At 47.7% G+C, this 23,640-nt stretch overlaps 1 protein-coding gene across 2 annotated transcripts in view; it reads right to left on the minus strand.

Moving 5' to 3' along the window:
* The window catches only part of LOC119576308 (myb-like protein Q), a 151,498-nt gene that overhangs the window by 74,908 nt on the left and 52,950 nt on the right, over positions 1–23,640 (minus strand). For both annotated transcript variants that reach the window (XM_037923928.1, XM_037923927.1), the window contains exon 2: positions 8,611–8,659. In XM_037923928.1, coding sequence (XP_037779856.1) covers positions 8,611–8,659 — 49 coding nt within the window. The remainder of the gene's footprint in view (positions 1–8,610; positions 8,660–23,640) is intronic.

Raw genomic sequence — 23,640 nt, forward strand, 5'->3', positions numbered from 1 at the left:
AGACGCGCGCCAGCGTTAGCCGACACCTGGGCTCGGCCCTAAGGCAAACAGAGCTGGGTAAGCATACATGTCTAGTTAATAAAACGAGACATATATGCTTATATATTTTTAAATCAAAGACTATGATATACATAAACATAATCTAATATCCTGTATAATTGTTCTTCCTATTATCATTATATATATATATATATATATATATATATATATATATATATATATATATATATTACAAATACATATATAAAAACACATTTACGTCAATGACTACACGTTTGTGTGCGTAATAAATAAATTAATACAGATAGTTTATGTTTACGTCTAAACAAAAAAATATATTTATATTTGTTTATTTGGTCACAAATGCATTATCATTCCAAACATTCCATTCCAACTTCCGATTCCCAATCCTAATTCTCAGAATGGGAGAGAGAAAAAAATACATATATAACCTCATAACAGTGACCCCCCCGCACCCCCTCCAACTCCCACACTCAAATACTCCTTCCCCCTCCCCCTCACTCCCTCCCGTCACTCCCCCTCCCCTAACTTCGAAACGAGCCTATGAATCCAGCGGACACAAAAAATCGAGACTACGAATCAGGTGCGACAGGAAGAAAAACGAGTGCGCGCCGGCCATCCATCAGCCGCCGCCGCGTTTACACCATACACGAAGGCAAGCGGTCGTCGGCCGGCGGATACGGGCAGACAATGAGACATATTTATAAAGACGACCCCATGCTGGACTTGCGCCGTGCGGGGACAAAGCCGCGGAAATGACAATGGAGCGAAAAGCGACGGTGACGACTTCTATACAGTAAAAGGCATAGTAATTATGAAGAGACCAATGGCATAATGATGATAATGATGACACTGCCGCCAGGAGGGGGGCTTAAAGAGATTAATATTTTTGATAAGGCATTGCAGCCGTCCCTCTCGCACTCATCTATTCATATCAGGTGTAATGGTTATATAATAATAGACGCACTGAAAGGAATAAATGACTTGAAATTGCAAACTTGAATGGCTCTCTCTGAACAATACAAATGACCAGAGACTCAGTGGTGGCGGCGGCAGCGGCCACTCGGTGATTTTCTTTTTCTATCCTTTTCTTCCTCTCATTCACAACAAAATTGGTTGTCTAATACATTTCTGTCGCTGCTGCTATTCACCTTGCTCCCGATATAACGCTAATAAAGTTTATATAAAATGGTGCTGAAAAGTCTTGGGGAGCAAAACACCGCGAAAAAAAGTCCCGAAGACTGGAAGGAACTCCATATATATTCACCTTCATGGGTGCATGTAAGCAATTCAGTGAGCATTTAATGCCGCCCTATGTATCTGTGCCGAGTCCCGTCTAGCACGCCTAGAGTGCGGCTTACCAGTCTGGAGGGAAAAGGGGGGCGGGGGGCGGAGAGGTGGAAGAGAGGGGAGGGGAGGGGGAGTCAGCGCCAGTGCAGCCGCTGCCGCTCTCCACATGTTATCTGTTCACAATTCTGAGGAAAGTTAGTGTTGTAATTCCTACAGTCGCATCCGCTGGTATTCATAAGCTTGTATCTACGTGTGCAGTTCAAGTTAAGCAATATATAAATTATGAATATTTCACGTTCTCAACAGCAACTACCACTACCACTGCCGACCCTCCGTCTCTGGCTCCCGAAATTTCCTATGGGCATAACACGCTGCACTTGTCGGCGCGACTGCACGGCGAAGTGACCCTTGCGATCCCTTAGACTTAAGGTCGGTCTTGGCTTGCGTCCTCACCTGATGCTTAGACACCTTGTCACGTGACTGGCAGCCATTGTGTAACTCTGCCATGTTGATATGCCACGATAGGTTATCATTTTCCATTATAATATAACGCTCTTAAGCACAATGCGATAAGACTTTTACGACTATCCTTGATTATGAGAACAAAGACTCCAATCCCACAACAAGACTTGAGCGACTTACGACTTCGTACACGCCGTCGACTCGGAACAGTGAGGGACTGTTCTCACACTGCTGAATCAACCTTTTTTATTGCAGTTATGACACAAAACAATAACATTCCACAAGACAATAACATTCCGCGATAAAGTAGCACCCTTTTGCCCCCCACCCCCTCTTTCCCAGCAACATTCCTTCCTCCTTCCATCCTACTCTCATTTGCATATCTCTTGCTCCTAATTTTCCTCCCCCTTACCTTGCCTCCCCTTTTCTATACCGCCATGATCGTGACTGATAATGCGCCTAAATACATTCTTTTTCCTCCCTACCACGCGTCCTCCCCTCCTTGCCCCCCCCCCCTGTTCGCCCTTCCTCCCATCCTATCCGATAAGGCTGACCAATATACCTCCATAACAATACCTCACCTTAATTCATTCGGCCTCCCTGACGGAGCCACCTGCCCGTATGAAGATATTAAATATTCGTGCACCCTAATCATGCCGAGACCGGAAAGGCAAAATTCTCGGTAATTCCCCCCTTATTCTAACTATTATGATTTTTAAAAACGTGTTAAGCGTATGCTTTTTGGAACGTGAAGGAACAAGGCGAGGCCGGTAGCTTGGGTGCGGGGTGAGAGAGGGGAAGGAGGCAGGGAGGAGGGCAACTTCCGTCTTTCTCTACCACAGGTCCATATAACGGCTTCATTCAATCTCAATCTCAATCTCTACCCCCCTCTCTCTTTCTCTTTCCTCTCTCTCTTTCCCTTTCCTCTCTCTCTCTCTCTCTCTTTCCCTTTCCTCTCTCTCTCTCTCTCTCTTTCCCTTTCCTCTCTCTCTCTCTCTCTCTCTCTCTCTCTTGCTCTTTCCTCTCTCTCTCTCTCTTGCTCTTTCCTCTCTCTCTCTCTTGCTCTTTCCTCTCTCTCTCTCTTGCCTTCCTCTCTCCTCTCTGCTTTTCCTCTCTCTCTCTCTCTCTCTCTTTCCTCTCTCTCTCTCTCTCTTGCTCTTTCCTCTCTCTCTCTTCTCTCTTGCTCTTTCCTCTCTCCTCTCTCTCTCTCTCTCTCTCTCTCTCTCTCTCTCTCTCTCTCTCTCTCTCTCTCTCTCTCTCTCTCTCTCTCTCTCTCTCTCCCCTCCGCTCCCCAATGCCTCCGGCCACCTTCGTAATGTTGCAAAAACCCTTAGCTAATTGTTCGGCCCCAAAAAGGAGTTTCCCTAGAACAAGTGCCACATCTGTATTCCCCCAAGCTACTCTGGCCAACGTTAGTAGGGCGTTTAAGCCAGGGTTTCGGTAAGGCTGTTAATTAAATCTTTACTGCACTACACCGCACGTTGCATCGCCAAGTGCTCTGCTGGACGTCGTCATTAACTGCTATTTCAATTCAGTCTTTAGCCAAGCTTCAAAATGGAAACTGCACTCCGCTGCAACTTGCAGAAACAGCACAGCCTATATAATCTTGCTCGTTCAGTGTGATACGTCATCTTCATCGGACTGCATCTCAACATTTCTTTATTGTCTAAGGAGATGGATATCCTTTGGCCGGCGTGGAAATCGTGTCCTTTCTTCACGTCGAGCACGAAGGCGACATCGCCGACGTCGAACACCGTCTGTCTGTCTGCCTTCTTGATTTCCCTCCTCCGTCTCTTCCTTTCCTCCTCCCTCGTTTCCATCACTTTATCTAAATCCACCCGTTTTAATCTCCTTCAAACATGGACAATAAAAGGTAATTTATTAAGGTTTCATCGCACCGCTATCATCTTTCATTCTTCCTGGCTCATTGTTCGCGACAAAGGAATCATTAGCAATATAATAGTGTTAGCGGGTGCTCGAACCGCGCCGATTCACTGCCTCGTTCGCAGCTTCGACCACTGCAATCACCGTCCCTCCCCCTTCCATCCTCAGCCCCGCCCCCCTCGCTCGCCAACGTTTGCGCTAACGAACCTGTGATGATCTTATTAACGACAAACTTATTTACGTCTGCAACGACCGAGGTATAACGACCTAGTTTAACATGATTCACGACCGTGTCCGAACTCCCTCCGGCTCCTCTGACGACACAACGCACGACCGGTTTTCCCCGCGCATGATCCGTGCGAACCCGCGCTGCGCCGCCCGTAAAACAATAACCGGACGTATTCCATAATGCTTATTACATTATTATGCGTCTGATAATTGTCTTGGACAAGTTAAACCATCTCAAGTTAGCGAACAGAGTTACACTTGATATAACAACTTAATGTAATCCAGCCGGCCGTGTTCCCTAGTTCAAGCGAGGCAATAACAATAATTAGACTGCAGCGCGAGCGTACATCCAGCCCTTGCTTGTACCCACACATGCCGAGTGTGCACACCTTAGGCGAGTGATGCGCTGGGGAGCATGGGCCCATCAGCACGGAGAATGGCAAGCAGTGTGCAGAGTGAAGGCGAAAACTGGCGAAGAGCTTGCAGAATGACAGGAAAAGAGAATGATTATGATCTAAAATTCATTTCGAAACTTCAAAAGCAACAAAGAAGAATAATGAAGCGTACATCCTTGTAGAGGAAATCACTAAACGACACAAAAGATGAATGGCAGTAGTGTATCACTCTCGTAGAAAGAAGTGAGAAACAGATAGATGAGGAGTAATAAAGCTGTAAAAGTGGGGGCGGGGCTCAGGAGGATAGCCTGGGGGTTCCGGGGAGCCTGGGGGTTCCGGGGAGCAGGAGGGTTCCGGGGAGCAGGAGGAGGCCGCAGACGGACGGCTCCTCGACGAAGATGCGACACTATGGCGGGCGCGAACAGGCCGCGGGGACGGGGGCGCCGCGGAAGACGGTCGTAGGATGAATGTGGACGAACAATCCGAAGAAAGTGGCATGAAAGACGACGAAGGAGGAAGCGAAGAAAACAAACACACAAAAATATATACGCCAAGGTTTCCAAATTTCCAAAATACGCATGGGACCCAAATTCAATCTCCGAAAACGTATTATATCAATTCATTCTACCGCTTGAAGAGTCATTACAAAGGTAGAAGAGAGATTATTTTTCTCAGACAGTCAATAGAATTTACACAGGCGACCCCCCACCCCCACGGAATTGGGAGGGGGGGGGTCGCACGAGCTCCGAAGACACGCCGGTATTCCTCAAAGAGCGGCCATGATACGTGCCATCTGTAATATTCAAACTCTGCCCTCTGTCACTGTCATTGGTTATGAAGACAATTTTTCATCGACAGTTATTAATGACTCCTCCCTAATCAAGATTCATCAGTTACCTTGAAAGAAAAAAACTCATTAATCAGGATCCCCAACCCCTAATAAATATTAAAAATGTAAAATCTATTAAACAATAACAATGACTAATCATGGGGCATGGGACTCCCCCCCCCCTTACTCCCCTTCCGAGGATCTCCCTTTCCTCCCTCTCCCCCCCCCCCCCTCGCCCACCCTTTTCCCTTGGGACCAAGCTATCCGGCCTGTGCACTCGCTCGGTCTTTATTTCTTGTCGTTTCTATGTCTGTAGTGTGTGTGTGTGTGTGTGTGTGTGTGTGTGTGTGTGTGTGTGTGTGTGTGTGTGTGTGTGTGTGTGTGTGTGTGTGTGTGTGTGTGTGTAGGGGGAGCGGAGTGGGAGAGGGGAGAGGGGAGGGGAGGGGAGGGGAGGGGAGGGGAGGGAGGGAGGGAAGGAGGGAGAGAGGGAGGGAGGGAGGGAGGGAAGGAGGGAGGGAGGGAGGGAGGGAGGAGAGGGAGAGGGAGAGAGAGAGAGAGAGAGAGAGAGAGAGAGAGAGAGAGAGAGAGAGAGAGAGAGAGATGACCTTCAGATAATTCCACTTTGCTTCGTATCCCCTTCCCTTGCTCTCTCGCCCCCGCCCTCCCTCCCCCTAATCCCCATCAATTAGAACCTTGGCTATTACATCCTCTGCTAGGGGAACGACCCATCGTTACGGCCGCGTTTGCGCAACCCGAGGCATCCTGTGCTCATGCGATCATGAACACGGCCGCTTATGCAGAGGCTGCGCTCAAGGGATCACTTTAACCGGGCGCGCCGGATACGGAGGCTTCGGGCGCCGGCCTGCGCCTGCACGGACCGGCCGGATTATCAAGGCCGTTGCGGTATCGGCTTCGGCTTCGAAATAATCGATCAACTAATAAATCGGAACGATGAAATCGACTCGACCGAATTTATCGAGACGAAATCCGCCCCGAACGCGCTATGCATTGTTTCGCTCAGCCTGCTTAAATCAAAGAAATAAATTGGAAATTTCCCCGTCATTTCAACAACTCTTCTCATCGCATCATGCTATAACCTACAACAATTGCCTGGAAAACTTATCAATTTAATCCATAAATATATATCAGGGAAACCGTGCACCCGATAATCACCCTTACGCATGGGCGACATAAGCCACAATAGCCTAATGTTCGGATATTATCTGTTCACCGGCACTCACACACACACGCGAGCGCACACGTACGTATGTGTACACACACACACACACACACACACGCACACACACGCACACACGCGCGAGCACACACGCACACATACGCGCACACACACTCACACACACACACACACACACACACACACACACACACACACACACACACACACACACACACAGCAGAAATGGAAGTCATCTCTCCTACCCGAAAAAAATGATACAATAATAATAATTCCTGTAGGAAAAAAAAATACAATATGCACGACTTATCAAAGATAGAAAAAGGTACAAAGGAAAAATTTAGCATACCCCGTTACATAAATCATATACTACAGGATCGAAGTCTGTGCATAATTAAATCCAGTCTTATTAATACAATAAACCGCATTATAAAAATCGATATCTGCGCCTCTGTTTTCCCTCCATTCAAACCCAGAGAGCGAGCGCAGACTACACCCTACACAACTGACAGTTATATTCAACTATGCTAAAAACAATGGTATACGCCCACAAACCACCCTGTCGCCCACTCGTGTATACCTCCAACACAACATACTCAGTACGTTCTTGTTTTCTCTACAGTTTACATTAGGCAGAATCGTACGTTGTGAATCATTTTCAACGTGAACTATAAAAAAAAAAGTTTGGTGCATAAGTTATCGTCATCGATAAGAAGTGGAGTTTGATTCATTTGTTTCCTGTTGTTTTCTATGCGGTCTAGTACTACTACTAACTAATTATGTACTTTGTACGTTAGGGTTCTTAAGACAAGGGTACGACAAAATCCAAAGGTTTCTAATTCACTACCAACATTTTTCTACGGTTACATATTGATGTGCTAAGATGCAGGGGAGAGCAACTTTACATCCCTCCATGAAAAAGGTAGTATAGAAGGGGAAAAAAGTTTATTTTTATGGTTTATATAGAAGTGTGAAGTGGACGCATAAACAATTTAGGTCATAATGAACATCTTTGTTTACAATATACGGGTTGGAATTCACAGACACCACTTGAAGAGGTCAAGCACTCGAGATGGATTAGTCATTAGGGAGCGCAGCGTCGTCGCTTCGAGAACGAGGAGCAAAAGCTAAACTTTAAAAAAAAGGAGAAACTTTCATCGACGAGAATTATGGCTAGCATTAAGCCACATTAAAAACTCAATCGACAAACGAAACTAATCTTACCCTAGCTTACCAATACACACAGACCTCCCTCGCGAGCCAAACCGCACTCGCTGGGTCTCGAGTGATGGCGGCGAAAATTCCAACTCGATATGAATTTTCTCCACTTTTTTTTTTATTAAACTTCATTGCGAACAATAAACGGTAGTATTTTCCTCAAGTTTACGATAATGAAAGCTTTCAATCACGCACGAAAACAAAACCGATATTCATAAATCACAGATCTAAAATATTAATTCTCTTACTTCCTTTGTCATGATGCAACCGAATATATTTCACGAATGTTTGAAATATGCACTATGCCTTTTGTAATACGTAATGTGCCATCTAATACGCCGAACTACGCACCTTAGTCAAAATACTTTCCGAAATATCCCTTCAACCGACTAAGAGCTACAGTAAGTATTAAGGGATTGTAAGTGTAAAATAAACAAAAAAGGGAGAAGGGTCAAACCAAATTGAAAATCAGTCTAAACCAAAAACAAAAATCCAGAAATTTGAACAAAGACATGTAAGAGATGTAAATGGGATAAGAAAACAATGCCTTAAAAATAAAAAAGAAAATTAAGAATATGAGTGCTCATCAAAAAATGGCTTGATAAATTTTCTAGCATAAAAAGAAAACGAAAGAAAAAAAGTGAATTCAACTTTAAAAGAACGAAAGAAAATAATATAACTGGAGAGCAAAGAAATAAATAGCATTTTTTTGTTGAGCACAAATCCTATATTCCTCAACTTCGTGACGTCAGAATTCTATAGCTTCAGAGGCATTTACTCCATTACAATTCATTATTGGAAATCATTAATATGCACTAAATTCCAAGTTGATTTAATTGTCTCAAGAAAATGAAAACGAGCACACCAAGCTCCGCCCATATACACAACTCAACTCTAATGGCCTCGTTTCGAAGGAATATCGTATTAGGAAATACAATTCTATCGGAAACTACCACCACTCAGATAAGGCCTGGAATGAACACAAAGAAAACGGGACGTGCTCGGCGTGCCAATATTTATGTGCGTCACTTGACCTGCGCCGACGGCCTGCTAGAATGATGACGTCACAAGCACCGACGTGTACTCACCCGCCATCGAGGTTCCCATCCAGTGGTGAGAAGATTCCAGAAGCTTGGCCTGTAGGAAGGAGAGAGAGAGAAATAAAAATCAGAGCCTGTATCTCACAGAAACCTGATATTAATTTAATTAAGAACATCTACACTAGGAAATTAATTCATTTCCCCATTTGAGGCAATACAAGGAGAGAGAAAAAGAAAGGGGTCTAGACAATGCTCTGAAATAATAGTTTGGATTCACTTGCAAGATTTCGAGATCGTTAAGGTTTCTACAGGAGATCAATATTCCATCTGATCAAGGAGAGAAGTTCTAAGCCTCGTGGCTTAAAATAGATTACAAGCGTTATCTTTACTTTCATATAAGCCACTTTAATTACAATTGGTTACTCGCGATAAAATTAATGAAGAAATAGACGTTATCAGTCTCTCGTATCTACTCTGTAGAAGATAAGAGACGCCATAAATTTTGCCTCCTCGTACCCTCATGACCTCTCCTACCTCCTCCTCCTCCTCTCTCATCTTTATCCCCCAAGAAAAATAATATATGTCAGAGTAATAAACAGATCGGACACAGACACCCGCCCACACGTACACAGAGCTCCTTGAGTACATAGGTATGTAATGATACCGTCAGCATTACTTCCGGCGTCAGGCAACAAGAATGATCATAATCCCTCGTCTCGCACAACGACCACAACAGCATCAGACAGGGATTACCTTTGGGGACGCCCTAGCGCTGGGATGCGTGCGTGTCCGACATGAAGTATTCATCATTAAGCCTTTGTTTCTAGGGTCTTCCATCTTTCCTTCCTTCCTTCCTTCTATTCTTCCCTCCCTCTTTCTTTCCTTCCTTCCTTACCCCCTCCAATATCTTGGCCATCACCTTCTTCGAAGCCTGCCAGCCTACTTGTGTCGCGCCACCCGTAAGACATGCCTGATCCCCCCTCCCCCTTTTTTAAACCTCGCTGTGACAGGCACTTCCCGTGTCTACGTGAACCGTGCCACTAAACGCAAGTCGTGACGTCACTGTGGGTAATATATGCAAAGACATGTGTTTTCCACGTACTGGCTGTATCCGCTGCTCAACTTGTGTCACGGGCGAACAAGGCGGAAGGAAGGGGGGAGGGAGATTAGGGGAGGGAAGGAAGGGGGGAGAGGGAGAGGGAGGGAGGGAGGGAGGGAGGGAGGGGGGGGGAGAGAGAGAGAGAGAGAGGGAGAGGGAGAGGGAGAGGGGGAGAGAGAGAGAGAGAGAGAGAGAGAGAGAGAGAGAGAGAGAGAGAGAGAGAGAGAGAGAGAGGAAGAGGGAGAGAGAAAGAGAGGGAGAGAGGAAATCCTGATGCAGCCTCTAGGTCAAACGACACCACTCCTCCCCCCTCACCTCTCCTCTCTCTCGTCCCTCTCCTGTGCCATCATCTTACGTTTCCCCTCCTCTTCCCCCTTCCCCTCCCCTCCCCATCGCCCCTCCCCCCTCATTCCCCTCGCGATGTCGCCTGAAACATAACCTAACACCTGTCACGGCGGCGGAAACCAGGTGTCGCGGGCGCCTGGCCGGACGTTCACGCGGAAGAGACGAACAAAAGACTAAGAGAGAGAGAGAGAGAGAGAGAGAGAGAGAGAGAGAGAGAGAGAGAGAGAGAGAGAGAGAGAGAGAGGGAGAGGGAGAGGGAGAGGGAGAGGGAGAGAGGGAGCAAAAGAAAACGAAACAAAAAAATAGTGACAAGAGCGAGCAGGAGGAACCAGGTCAGAGAGGTTAAATGCTTGCCTCGCTGATGTGTGTGTGACCTGATCAGCAAAGAGAAAGATAAACCAGAGGGCAGGATGGAATAAAAGTCGCAGTGAGCTTAGTGACACTGTCCATCGGCCGGGGGACTCGAGAAAGACTCTTGGGGGGGGGGGGGGGGGGGCAGGTGGCGCCTATGACATATCAGCCTCCAATGACAAAACATCATTAAAATGTTTGATAAAGCAAAGGCCGCGGCAACACAATAATAAACTGATAAGCGAGAAGTAAGGTAAAGAGAGGCGGGGGGAGGGGTGTTCTCTTACAGTGGTATGTTCCTATTTACAATAATACAATAATAAGTTACGTCAAACCTTATCTTGTGGCTCACTCTCTCAAAGCCTGAGATAAAACGTGTAGATACAGGGGCGGGGCGGGTCTCCGGGTTCTGCCGTGGCGGGCGTATTATTGCGGCCGGAAGTACAGAAGCTAAGTAAACAACATTCACGCAGCCAATTGGCAAAATGTTCAAAGTATGAATGGCAATTACGGATGTTCAATTGGCATTATACAGTTGAAAGCAAAACAAAACTCTCATCAAGAATCGAAATTCGATTTACTTCCTGCCTTTCGGCCAGCGTTCGCATACAGGCCGGATAAGCAAGGGACTCGAACCATTCACTCCCAGTCATCACCATCGGCACCATACCGGGAGACCCCCTACCCCCGCTCCCCCCAGTCAAAGACCGAAAGGGATGCTCGATCAATGGTCTTCGGCGGCATCGTGGGCAGGGAATTAGGGGGTCGGGGAAGGGATAAGGGCGGGGATGGTGGGGGGGTAGAATGTATGCTAGGAGGTGTGTGTTTGGGGGGGGTGAACTAGCCAATCCCCACCCCCAGCGAGAGAAGTCGACAATTTGACCTGTTACGCCTGCTTTCGGCAACATCCGAGTAAAGTGCAGCAAGGGATGGAACAAACGATCAATCATTAACGTGACCATGGAACGGCCTACCCCCCTCCCCCTCCGTACCGAACCCATTCTTCCCTTAATTGTGTTCCCTCTCATTCCCCACGCTCCCTCCCTTTTGTGATGGAGACGATACCTGATGACCCTCCCACCCCAACACCGACAACCCCCACCGCCCCCAACATGCAATTCGATCCCGATTCGAACTTCAGCCTGGCTCGACCACTGTCATCGGCGATATAAATAATATCTGTCGCAAACCAATAATAGTTACGTCCAAGTCGGGGTCTGTGCTGGGAAGAGAGAGGAGAGGAAGGGAGAGAGGAGAAAAGAGGAGAGGAGGGGGAAGGAGAGGAGAGGAGAGGAGGGGGAGGAGAGGAGAGGAGGGAAAGAGAGAGAGAGGGTGGGAAGAAGAAGAGAGAGAAAAAGAGAAGAGGAGAAGAAAACAGAGGAGACGTCCAAGACAGGCAAGGCAGGCTGGTCGAAACGACAAAGACAGACAATAGACACACACGAGATGTTATAGGATAGAAAGCTTGACAATACAGGCAGTCACACAAAAAGAGATTGCCGCCCAGATAGAATGGCAATGAGAAGACTTAATGAAAAAGAAGTGAAGGTGACGATGGGGGGGGGGGGGGGAGGTAAAGGCAAGGCTGAGAACCGTTATCGTTTCGTCGATGCTTAAAATAAATAACGCTCAAGAAAAGAACATATTGCAAAAGGGCAAAGATTTGGAGATAGTGCAGATGAAGAGGAGAAGGGGAGAGAGAGGGAGGAGAGGGAGGAGGGAGGGAGGGAGAGAAGAGGAGAGAGAGAGAGAGAAGGGAAGAGGAGAGGAGAGGAGAGGGAGAGAGGAGGAGAGGGAGGGGAGGAGGGAGAGGGAGGAGGAGGAGAGGGAGAGGAGAGGAGGTGAGAGAGAGAGGAGAGGAGGTGAGAAAGAGAGAGGAGAGAGAGAGAGAGAGAGGGAGAGGGGAGAGGGAGAGGGAGGGGGAGAGGGGGAGAGGGAGAGAGGGAGGGAGGGAGAGAGAGAGAGAGAGAGAGAGAGAGAGGACTGGGGATAAGGCTAAGGAGAGGGAGGGGGGAGGAATAGGATAGGGGATAAGGGGCGGAAGGGAGTAAGGAGAAAAAATTAGCAAGGGAGCTGCACGGAAGACGCTAAAGACACGTCGGCGTCAGAAAATGCCAACAAATCTCAGAATATCACAGGCAGCAGAGGAACCAGTGACCAAGACTCAGTCAATAAATAAAAGTACCAGAAATAGAAAAAAAATATCGCAAGTAATAACCACCCTTACAAAAAAAAAAAAAAAAATCAATCATGCACTGCATCGGACCCATGGTGCATTGACCAAGGTACGTCCGGATCCTTAAATAAATAAAAAAATCGCCTTTACTCTTTCCCACCCCTATCTTACCACCTCCCTCCCCTCCCCCTACCCTCTTCCCCCCCTTCCCACTCCTACACTCAAACAAACACCCCCCACCCCCACCCCCTTCTATACTTGCTGCACCTTTATGCCATCGGATCATGTTTGATCAGTGACTACAATAGTTCTGGCACACGTCTCGTGAGATGGAAGCGGGGGTGGGTGACGAGGGAGAAGAGAGGAGACAGGGGAGTAGAAGTGGGGATAGAAGAGGGAGAAGTGGATGGAGAAGGAAAGTGGGAGTGGAGGGAAAGAGAAAAGGGCGTCCGAGAGAGAAAGAGAGAGGAGAGATGAGGAGAGAAGAGGTGGAAAAGACAGGAAGGAAGGTGGAAAAGAAAGAGAGAGAGAGAGAGAGAGAGAGAGAGAGAGAGAGAGAGAGAGAGAGAGAGAGAGAGAGAGAGAGAGAGAGAGAGAGAGAGAGAGAGAGAGAGAGAGAGGAGAGAGAGAGAGAGAGAGAGAGAGAGAGAGAGAGAGAGAGAGAGAGAGAGAGAGAGCGAAAGGACGAAAACGAGCCAGCTACAGAAACCGAGAAACATAAGCAACTAAAATAAAAACGAAACTCAAGAAAGAAAGAAAAAAAAAGAAAAAAATGGCACCACCGCCATTAGCCCCTCATCTTCGAGAGACATTTTCTAAATATGTAACAAATTGCAAGAGCTCCGGTGACGTTTATAATTAAAAGCTGGGGATAAATCCATTTCACCTGAGACAAATTCAATTACAATAATTAGCACACCTTTACTATGAATATATTTATATGTAATCAAGACAGGGAGGGGCCACGGCAAGCCTCTAAGTCTACGTTGCTTTCCGCACCTCATTAATTTCGCAAAAAAAAAATAAAATTAAGTAGGAAAAAAAGTGCGGGAGATAAGTACTCTTGTATATTATTCTAAAAGCTGAATAAAAGTAACACGTAATTTAAATGCTGTTAAGGTAATGGACATTGGTTCGGCTAATGGTGTAATGATATGTCACAATGCGGCTGGTGTTGTGCGTGAGGAAGGAAAAGGTGAATATGTGTATGTATATTGTGTGTGACTGTGTGTGTGACTGTGTGTGTGACTGTGTGTGTGACTGTGTGTGTGACTGTGTGTGTGACTGTGTGTGTGATTGTGTGTGATTGTGTGTGATTGTGATTGTGTGTGTGTGTGTGTGTGTGTGTGTGTGTGTGTGTGTGAGTGAGTGAGTGAGTGAGTGAGTGAGTGAGTAGAGAGAGAGAGAGAGAGAGAGAGAGAGAGAGAGAGAGTGAGAGAGAGAGAGGAGAGAGTGAGTGAGAGTGAGTGAGTGAGTGAGTGAGTGAGTGAGTGAGAGTGAGTGAGTGAGTGAGTGAGTGAGTGAGTGAGAGGAGAGAGAGTGAGTGAGTGAGTGAGTGAGTGAGTGAGTGAGTGAGTGAGTGAGTGAGAGAGTGAGTGAGTGAGTGAGTGAGTGAGTGAGTGAGAGAGAGAGAGAGAGAGAGAGAGAGAAAGCGAGTGAGTGGTGATGATGAGCGAGAATGGTGATGCACAAGGGTGATGAGTGAAGCGTGGTGATGGGCGGGCGTGGTGATCAACAGACCCGGAACGGCATTTCAGCAGCGGCGCCAAACGGGCATTTAATTACATAACTACGATTTTCTCCGAATTACTTCATAACCCATTAATCTAATCTAATTAGAAAATGAACGTTGCACATCCTCATGCGGCGTTAAAAAAAATCGTAATTTCCGGGAGATTTAATTCTGAAGCTAACCGTCATAAGCAACTAATTCATTTAATTAATCAAGAACAAATCTGTGTCCCACACTCGCCGGCGGACCCTCGGGGCCGCCTAATGCCGCCCCGCAAAAGACCGGCATCCTGACACTGGAAAAATATCACATTAAGCCCGTCACCAAATTCGCACTTGTTTATGCATTTCTCTCTCTCTCTCTCTCTCTCTCTCTCTCTCTCTCTCTCTCTCTCTCTCTCTCTCTCTCTCTCTCTCTCTCTCTCTCTCTCTCTCTCTCTCGGCCAGCCATTCCCCAGATGAAATTTTAACGCGTCGCCATCGGGGTGGCCTGTTGGCACTCCCACTTTGTCGAAGCTGTTTTGGGTTATTATGAATACTTTGAGGTTATCGGTGATTGCTGCTCTCTCGCTCTCTGTCTCACTCTCTGTCTCGCTCTCACTTACACTGTGTGACACGCACACACTTCTCACTCAGCTCTCGACCTCTCTTGCAAAGTGACCCTTTACCCTAAAACGTAGTCTTGCCCTTAAAACCCTCCTTCCCCTCCCACGCGCCCGCCGCACCCCCCTCTCCTCTCTTCTCAATGCAAGGGCAACTCAACTCCACTGCCATACAGCGACACATTCACTTCACAAAGTACCAAGTTATTGTGCGTTCTTCAAAGAATTCCTGTGCAATGTTGCAAAGACGGTTCCAAGGGACGGTTGAATTGCGTTCATGCATATTGATATCTTTTACGTGGAAGGTTAACATGGGGTCCATTGTCAACACAGTCAAAGAGCTATTCTGGTTTGAAATGAAAATCGAAATGGTTAATTTGTTGTTGTAATACATTTTACATTATAGCATTCGTTACCGGGGGAATGGGGACAATGTTCCAAGAACGTGTATGCCGGGTTTCCCCCCACCAGGGAGGGTGTTGTTATTGAAACATACACATAGGCAAACACGGGAGTCAAAAGGCCTGCTAACAGCCTGGCCGGCGGACACACAATGCTGCACACGACCCAACGACGGAGCGATAAACAAACCTTCATTAGATTCGACATTCACGATACTTGTTAAGGAAATGAAAAAAAGGTCACCCCCTCGAGTAAAATTGTTATATAATGAAAACATAATGACACGAAGCAGCTATCAGTGTCACCAAATCCCTTATCATGCGCTGACTTTATCCTTTAATTAAGTTGGACTCGTGTTCGGCCTAGACTTCTTTTGTGTTTTGAAACTTCTTTTCACGTCTTTCCAAATTCTCCCTTCTGCCTCCGCCGTCCGTTTCGTCTCTCAAGTCTCTTTTTCACTGGTAATGTTAAAAGAAGAGTCAACAGTGAAAAGATCAGTAGAAAGAGAGAAAGAAACGCGACTAAACCAATTTCCTTTTCTCCTAGCTATTCGCATCGCAATTATCGACCTCTTCTTCCTTCTTTCCCTTTCTCTCTTCGCCCTTTCCAGCGCCACATGCGCCTCCTCCTCTCGTCTCCCGGCTTCCGCTGCCTTCTCTAGCCTCGCTCCCTTTAAACCTCTTCCATTTAACATTGCACATTCCAACTAACCCCTTTTGGCCTGATCCGCCTCCTAACCTTAACCCCAATTCTGCATTTGACCCTTTGGCAGAAGCCCTTTATTTCTACCTCCCCTACCACCCTCCTCGCCTCCCCCTCTTTCCCCTCCCCGCATCCCCTTCCCTTTCCTCTTGGTGCACCACTTGTCTTACGCCAAGATTAATTTTAATATTTTATATGCGCGCGAGTCGGACAGATGAACGCACAATGAGTCATCAATTTTTAATGAAAATCCAATCATTTATTTAGCGCGCGCAGGCGTTTTCCCTCGGCCCAGTTACACGATGGAGAAGCACCAAATTGGCCCTTCAGGACTCGGTAATTGCGAATCCTTTTAGGAACAATGCCCATTCGACAATCTCGGCCCGCGCCCGCCATCATCCTCGTCCGCGAGGAATAAAAGAATGTATAAAAAAACGGGCGCGTACAGCGACAAACAGCCGCCTGAACGAAGGGGGAAAATATGGAGGTGGATCTTGCATCAAAGAGACACGCCCCCGTCACTCTAAGCTTGTGCGTGGGCGGGAAATGTAGGTTTGGGGGAAGATAAACCACGCCCACTTGGGAGGACAGGTGAGCAGTGTCCCTCCCATTAGTAAACTACAGGGATTTAGCACGTGCACACGAACTGCACGAATGGAATTGCGAGTAAATCTTTCTCTGCGCCCATGGAGACAAGCTGGTGAACGATAACTTTTTATCAGAACATTTGGGTGACGTTAGACGGACACGTAAATAACACTTTCTGGAAATGAGACGGCAATTCACCGACGAGCCACCTAGTCAGATACCACAACTGTAAATGGCACTCACACAAATGTACCCGAGACACACCTGTACACATACATAGGCGGAAGAGCGCCTCTGTGTGTGTGTGTGTGTGTGTGTGTGTGTGTGTGTGTGTGTGTGTGTGTGTGTGTGTGTGTGTGTGTGTGTGTGTGTGTGTGTGTGTGTGTGTGTGTGCGTGTGTGTGTGTGCGTGTGTGCGTGCGTGCGTGCGTGCGTGCGTGCGTGCGTGCGTGCGTGCGTGCGTGCGTGTGCGTGTGTGTATGTGTATGTGTGTGTGTGTGTGCGTGTGTGTGTGTGTGCGCGTGTGTGCGCGCGCGTGTGTGTGTGTGCGTTTCACTCATTCACTCACTCGTTGACACAGGAACATTTACATGAACATACATGCATCCCCCCCAGACCTCCGTCGCAGCCCCCTCCCCCCTTTTACATCAGCACCACCATTATTAATCAACCGAAACTCGAGTGGCCAGAAGGACTAATTTGGACAATTTCCACTGCCTCTCCAACCCCGTCCCTCCCCCCTCCCCCCTCACCCCATCATAAACGTCTCCTCGCCACAAATCAGAGAAGGAAAAATTCTCCGGCAATCAAGAACTTGGTCATAATGCATGCTGAGCTAATTAAGACTCGTAATTATATATTTATTACCGTCTGTGCAACGCAAATGACGACTTATTTGCAACGTTAATGACAAGAAACTGCAACACGAGCCTTTGGGTAATTTCAGACCGGAAACGACCGAAATGAAACTCCTGCCCGATTTCTGGCCGGGGGAAAATTATGTACTCTGAAGGGCCAAAGTGGTTAATACAGACTTTGGCGACGCTTAATTCTAAAAGCTGGTCACATCTTGTTAACATCCAGTCCAGATTATCAGGGAAACGCTCCCGTCCGCTCTATTTATTTGCCTGACAAAATACGAGGACAAATATTCGGCTCTTCTGCTGCTCTCTCTCGCAGAAGCCTAAGGTAAGGCGGACCACGTTCGTGAATGGGAAAAATGGAGGTGGATAAAGAAGAAAACAAGGTCAAAGGCTGACAAAAAGTTTTAAAAACTTCCCCACCTCGGGGAATACAAAAAAATAAGTAAACTTCTGTATAAAATATACATGATATTCTTAGCATCTTCTGTCGCAAAGCGAGTCCGCCAGTTCATTAAAACTTATTTACTTTGGTCGTGTAAAACAATTGGAAATAAGCCCCGCCCACCGTTCCGTCCTCTTTAAGGAATGTCACTCGAGCTAACGTGACGAGCTCAGGCAGCCAGCGTGCTTCGTCTAGGCCTAACAAGGTGCAAATATGAAGAACAGGTAAGAGTGCAGCAGCCGCCCTCGCGCGCGCAAAGGGTCTCGCTCTCGCCCTCCCGGCCCCTTTCCCTTTCTCTCTCGCACACATCTGTCGCAGAAGAATCAAGAATGGTATCTTTTAGTGATATCCGAAAGCTCGATTCTGACACTGGCTGGGTAATCAAAGTAGGGGAAGCTAACAGATCTCCAAATTCCGCGCTGTTGGCTCTCCAGAATGAACATCACGATCGTCACACATTCGCTCTTCGCCCTCTAGAATCAAGACAGCCTTGCAAAGCGGGCACAATCACCTCCAGCAGACAAGCAGACAGGCAAGCAGACAGCCCTAAGCAGGTAAAGCCACGACCACCACCCAAGCCCGGCTGCGGGACCACCTAACTCTCGTTACGTATTTATCGACAGTGCCAAGCATTCGAGAGTTAATTACTTGTTGGCACTTCATCGGTCGACAAGTGGCGTGTATTATTTCCGACGGCGAGTGTTTGATAGCAAATGAACGGGTGCCACTCGGTAAGGCCCCGAGTGCCGGAATAATGAGCTCAAACTAGTAATCAAACACGCGAATATCTGGCGAGTGTCATCGTCGCTGATGGTCTCTCTGGTCTCTCCCTGTGATGAGCGGCCGGTGCCAGGGGGGCGGGTAGGAGGGGAGGCGGCAAGGGCGCTTGGACCCACCTAGGCCTAAGAGGGGGGGAGGGGGTGTTAATGAAGCTGGAGGTGGATCGCCGTAAAAGATGGACCGTCAGAGAGAATGGGATGAGAGTGAAGAGATGCTCCAACACTGTAGATTGTTGCCGTGCACGAGTCTCGGACATGGACAAGAGTCTGCATTATTATCTGTATGTGACTGGGAGGGGAAGAGGGTGGGGGATGGGAGGAGGGAGGAGAGGGAGGGGGGAGTGGAGAGGAGTGGAAGAAGGGATGGAGGGGAAAGAGAAAGAGGGAAGGGGAGGAGAGGAAGTAATAAGTACGCGGAAGAGAGATGAAGGGGAGGGGGGAGTCGAGTGAAGAATTTGGAAGGGAGGAGGGACGGAAAGGAGAGGGAGAGGGAGTGGAAGGGGGGAAAGGAGGGAGGGATGGAGGGAGGGAGGGAGGGAGGGAGGGAGGGAGGGAGGGAGGGAGGGAGGGAGGGAGGGAGGGAGGGAGGGAGGGAGGGAGGGAGGGGGAGAGAGAGAGAGAGAGAGAGAGAGAGAGAGAGAGAGAGAGAGAGAGAGAGAGAGAGAGATGGGGGGGCAGTGGCAATTCTATGAAATCCGCACAAGTGAATGCTTCTTCCCATAGTACGTGGAAAACCCGAACCTACGAATTCTCGAACAGGCGACTCTTTGAAGCTCGGCAAGATTCGAACTCACGGTGCTCTGAGCACATGAACGACGCACAATCCAAACCGCGCTATATATGTAACTTGTAATTACTATAATCCGGTTAGCATGAGACCTTAACTTTTCCCAATCTAGTTACAGTCTGGCATCCACAGTCACTGCTTGAGGGGGCGACGGAGGGGCTCCTAGAGGGCGCTGGCCCTGGATCAGCCTCACGGTTAAAAAAATCTGCTCAACTCCTCGATTGACTTATGGCACCGGGTAGCCTTTTTGCCCGGGGCGGGTGCCTGCGATGTCTCTTGCGCTTCCCTGACGCTCAACACCAAAAGGGAAAAATGGGGTAATTGCTGTTTAACCCGTGAACCAGCCATGGTAAGTATGGAGTATTCTGGGAGAGTATTTAATGAACGCTCCCTTTTCACAACATGATTAAGTTGGCGGTAATCTACACGCACTGCCCTGACCGCGCGAGGCTACACACAAGAGACCGCGATACACTATAAAATCAAGTTAGGCACACCGAGTCGGACCATTCGGGGCTGCACTCGCTGCACCACACCAACACCACATAACATTACACCGCTAACCTTTCCCCTCACCCCTGTTCTCCCTATCTCCCTCCTCTCTCCGTCTATCCCCTCCCCTCCACCTCATCATTGCCCATGAGACCGGGAGCAGCAACAAGAAAACAGCTGATAATTACAAACTTAGGAAAATTGATGAACGTTCCCCTCAACCCCGCGCCGAGAACCGGTTTCCCTAATATCGATCCCCGCCTTGCGTCATTACCTCTTCCATTTCCGTTCAATTATAGCGCGTGCGTACGTGTGTATACCCACACCTGCCTAAATGGACCAACAACCCTCATACAATTACCTGGTGTCGCTGCTCTTAGATTAATGGATAAAACGACATTGCACTTTCTCAAACAAATGTCACGTGGAATGCTAGCCTCGCTCGTCTTGGGTTCGGGAGAAAGCGCTCGTCAAGAAGCCGAGAGAAAAACGACCGCACTCTTGATTGCCATTTCCGGCTGGTGTGTTAATGTACAAAATTATATGGTAATTAAGTGACTAACCCGCTGCAGCCTTTAACCACTCGCTTCACCTCCAATCAACGGCAGGAAGATCAATGCCGGCTCTCGTTTCGCCGCTCCGTCTCGCTGATTATTACAACACGACAAATTACACCTTTTCGCGGCAAGTCACAGTTGCTCCGTTCGGGAGGCAAATCCGCCTGCCAACCCGCTTCGCAAGACGCCTCATTGGCTGAGATTTGGAATACATAATCATACATCCTGGCCAGGGTGTCGAGGCTCAGGGAACGCGTGCGCGTATGGGTCATACTACTAAATTATTTACGTGAGAATGTAATAATTATTGGAAACCTCAATTAGGCCCTCATCCTACGACGTGACGTCACAAGAGTACTCTCTCCGATTCGTCGAGATACCAATATGGCGGGCGCTACGTACACATGAACAATTGCTCCCAAAATGGCTCATTGTTAATTGACGCGACAAAATAAAATATTTAACCGCAGTCCGGAGCTTTTCTTGAAACGATCAAACAGTTCTACGAGTCAATAATTAAGGAGTGTGAGATGCTGGCAAAGGAAAGTGCCTGACGGGCTGTGACAGACGAAAATGTCTGCGTGTTACCAAAGGGTAAGGCGGGGGAGGGAGGGAGACGCAGGAGGGGGTGGGTTAGAGTGGGCTGCTGAGGGGAGAGGGAGAGGGAGGACAAGATGAAACATGTCTCGCCACCTGTGAATAAATTGCACCAAGATTTAACTTTCCTCTCGGTGAGCGAATAGCCGATGATGCCGCGCGCGACAACTTTCATGAGGCGGCGCGAAGGGGCTTCGTACAGCGAGACGGATGCAGTTTAACATTCCATCAGGCCGACTCAATAAAAGATGGACCAGAGGCTGAAAAGGTGTAGAGGGACACGGGGCTGGACTGGAGGGGGGGGGGCACTTGAGACATGGAATACACGCTCGTTACACATACATACATCCATGCACGCCCGCACACGCGCACGCACACACGCACGCACGCACGCGCGCGCACACACACACACACACACACACACACACACACACACACACACACACACACACACACACACACACACACACATCGATATAGATAGATAGACATACAGATTAAAATATAACTACATATTGTTAGATATGGGTGTGTACATATAGAATAATAAAGTGCAGTGTATACGTATGTATATATTTATGTTCATGTACATACATGTAAACAGATCTATTTACGTAATTAACTAAAAATAAGAACATTTTGAGGTAAGGGAAGTTTAACACAACAAAAATGCAAGAGGGGGAAGGAAGGCGCTGAAAAGAGGGCAATAAGCAAAAATAAACAAAGATCTTGTGAGACACGAACTGAATGAAAGAAAATAAAGCAATTAACAAGAGGGTGATAACTGCTCATGGCATAAAAAAGAAAAGAAAAAAAGACAAAGGGGAGAGAAAGATAAGGAATTGACAGACTGGAAGAACCATAGAAAGGATAGAAGAGAGAGAACTATAAAGCGAATGGATAAGATATTGAAGCGCCATTCTTGAAACGGATAAAAAAGGTAAAATATCCACCAGGACTTTGGTCTTCTACTTCATTCCCTAAAAAAATCGAATATCGATGTCTTCCCGTCTTCCCCCCTCCCGCTCTCCCTCTCCCTCTCTCCCTTTCCTCTCCTTCTCCCTCTTTGCCTCTCCTTCTCCCCCTTTGCCTCTCCTCTCTCAATCCCGTCTGACGAGACCCCAACCTTCGGCTGACAGGACAGCAACGTCACCTCGACACTAAACATCACAGAACCCGAGGCACCCCCCCCCCCCGCCACCCGTGCCTCTGACCGGCCAATAAAAGGTCTCGCGCGCAAATTCGCTGTTATTTCCCTCAAAACCAATGTTACAACATTCCAATAACCCGCAACACAATCCATTGACCAAAGGCAATAAACTAACCTAATACGCGATAACTATTCAATACGTTCAAATTTTGTAGTGCAATTTACCTTGAAAATATGTTGTTTGGCTTTGTTTAATATTCAGCGGCTGACTACTGCACAAATATCAACCGTATGTGCCTGTGTGCCTGACGCCAGAGGTCCTGCCCCTCCACTCCCCCTCCCCCCTAAAACACCACGGGTACCCTGCACTCGCCTCGCATCTCCCTCCTGTATCTCCTTTTCTAAAGGCTTGTTCCCTTGCGACAAGTAAACGAGGGTATATATGGAAAATGGAAAAATGGAAAATAATGATGATTACTAGAACTGTAATCATGTCCAGCAAGAAACAAATATGAATGATCTTCATCTACTTATCAGAGTCCATATTAATAACCAAAATGGGCGAATGCAAGTTATTTAAAAAATCACTATTATCAAAACAAATGATAAACTCAACACTTCCGACACAGGCCCCGCCCCGTTCCTTATCCACAGCCACAATCTCGTACAGACCACGCCCCTTCTACCCCATTCCCATCCCAAAGGTCCAAACAAGGAACAGATAAAGAGAGAGAGAGAGGGACAAAAAGCGAAAGAGGATAGAAGAGAGGGAAACAGGGGGTGGGGTGGAAAAGAGGTAGAAGAGGGAAGAGGGGAGATAGGAGAGGGGGAAGAGGGGAGGGTGGAAAAGGGGAAAGGAGAGACACGAGGAGAAGGCAAGCGTATGAGGGTGTCGCACGGTGGCTGTACATAATACCATCAATTATTCACACCATATATCCTCGCTCCCAAATTGCGTATGAATTATTAAGTGCGTCTCAATAATTTAATACGACCAGGCCTGTAACGTCGCGGCTCCTGATGCCCGATGCCCCCCCCTCTTTCTACCCTCTGCCCCCCTTCCCTCCTTTCGAAGATGGAGGAGGAACTTGAAGGTCTGGAATAAGGCAGAGGCTAAGGCACTCTGGCGGGAAAGGGTCTCCAAGACCACGATGCGGGAAGGAGGGAAGCAAGGAGGGAATGGGGGAGGCAGGGAGGGAAGGAGGGAGGGAGGGAGGTAAGGAGGGAATGAGGGAGGGAGGGAGGAATGGAAGGAAGGAATGAGGGAGGCAGGGAGGGAGGGAGGGAGGGAAGGAGGAAAGGAGGGAGGCAGAAGATAAAGAGTTCGAGGGAACACGTCGCGGAGAGAAGGAAGACATGATGATGCTAATGCTAATGATGACGAAAGGAGAGATGATTATGATGACGAAGATAGTG

The sequence above is a fragment of the Penaeus monodon genome, chromosome 8 (genome assembly GCF_015228065.2).
Source record: "Penaeus monodon isolate SGIC_2016 chromosome 8, NSTDA_Pmon_1, whole genome shotgun sequence".
NCBI classification, from domain to species: Eukaryota; Metazoa; Arthropoda; class Malacostraca; order Decapoda; family Penaeidae; genus Penaeus; species Penaeus monodon.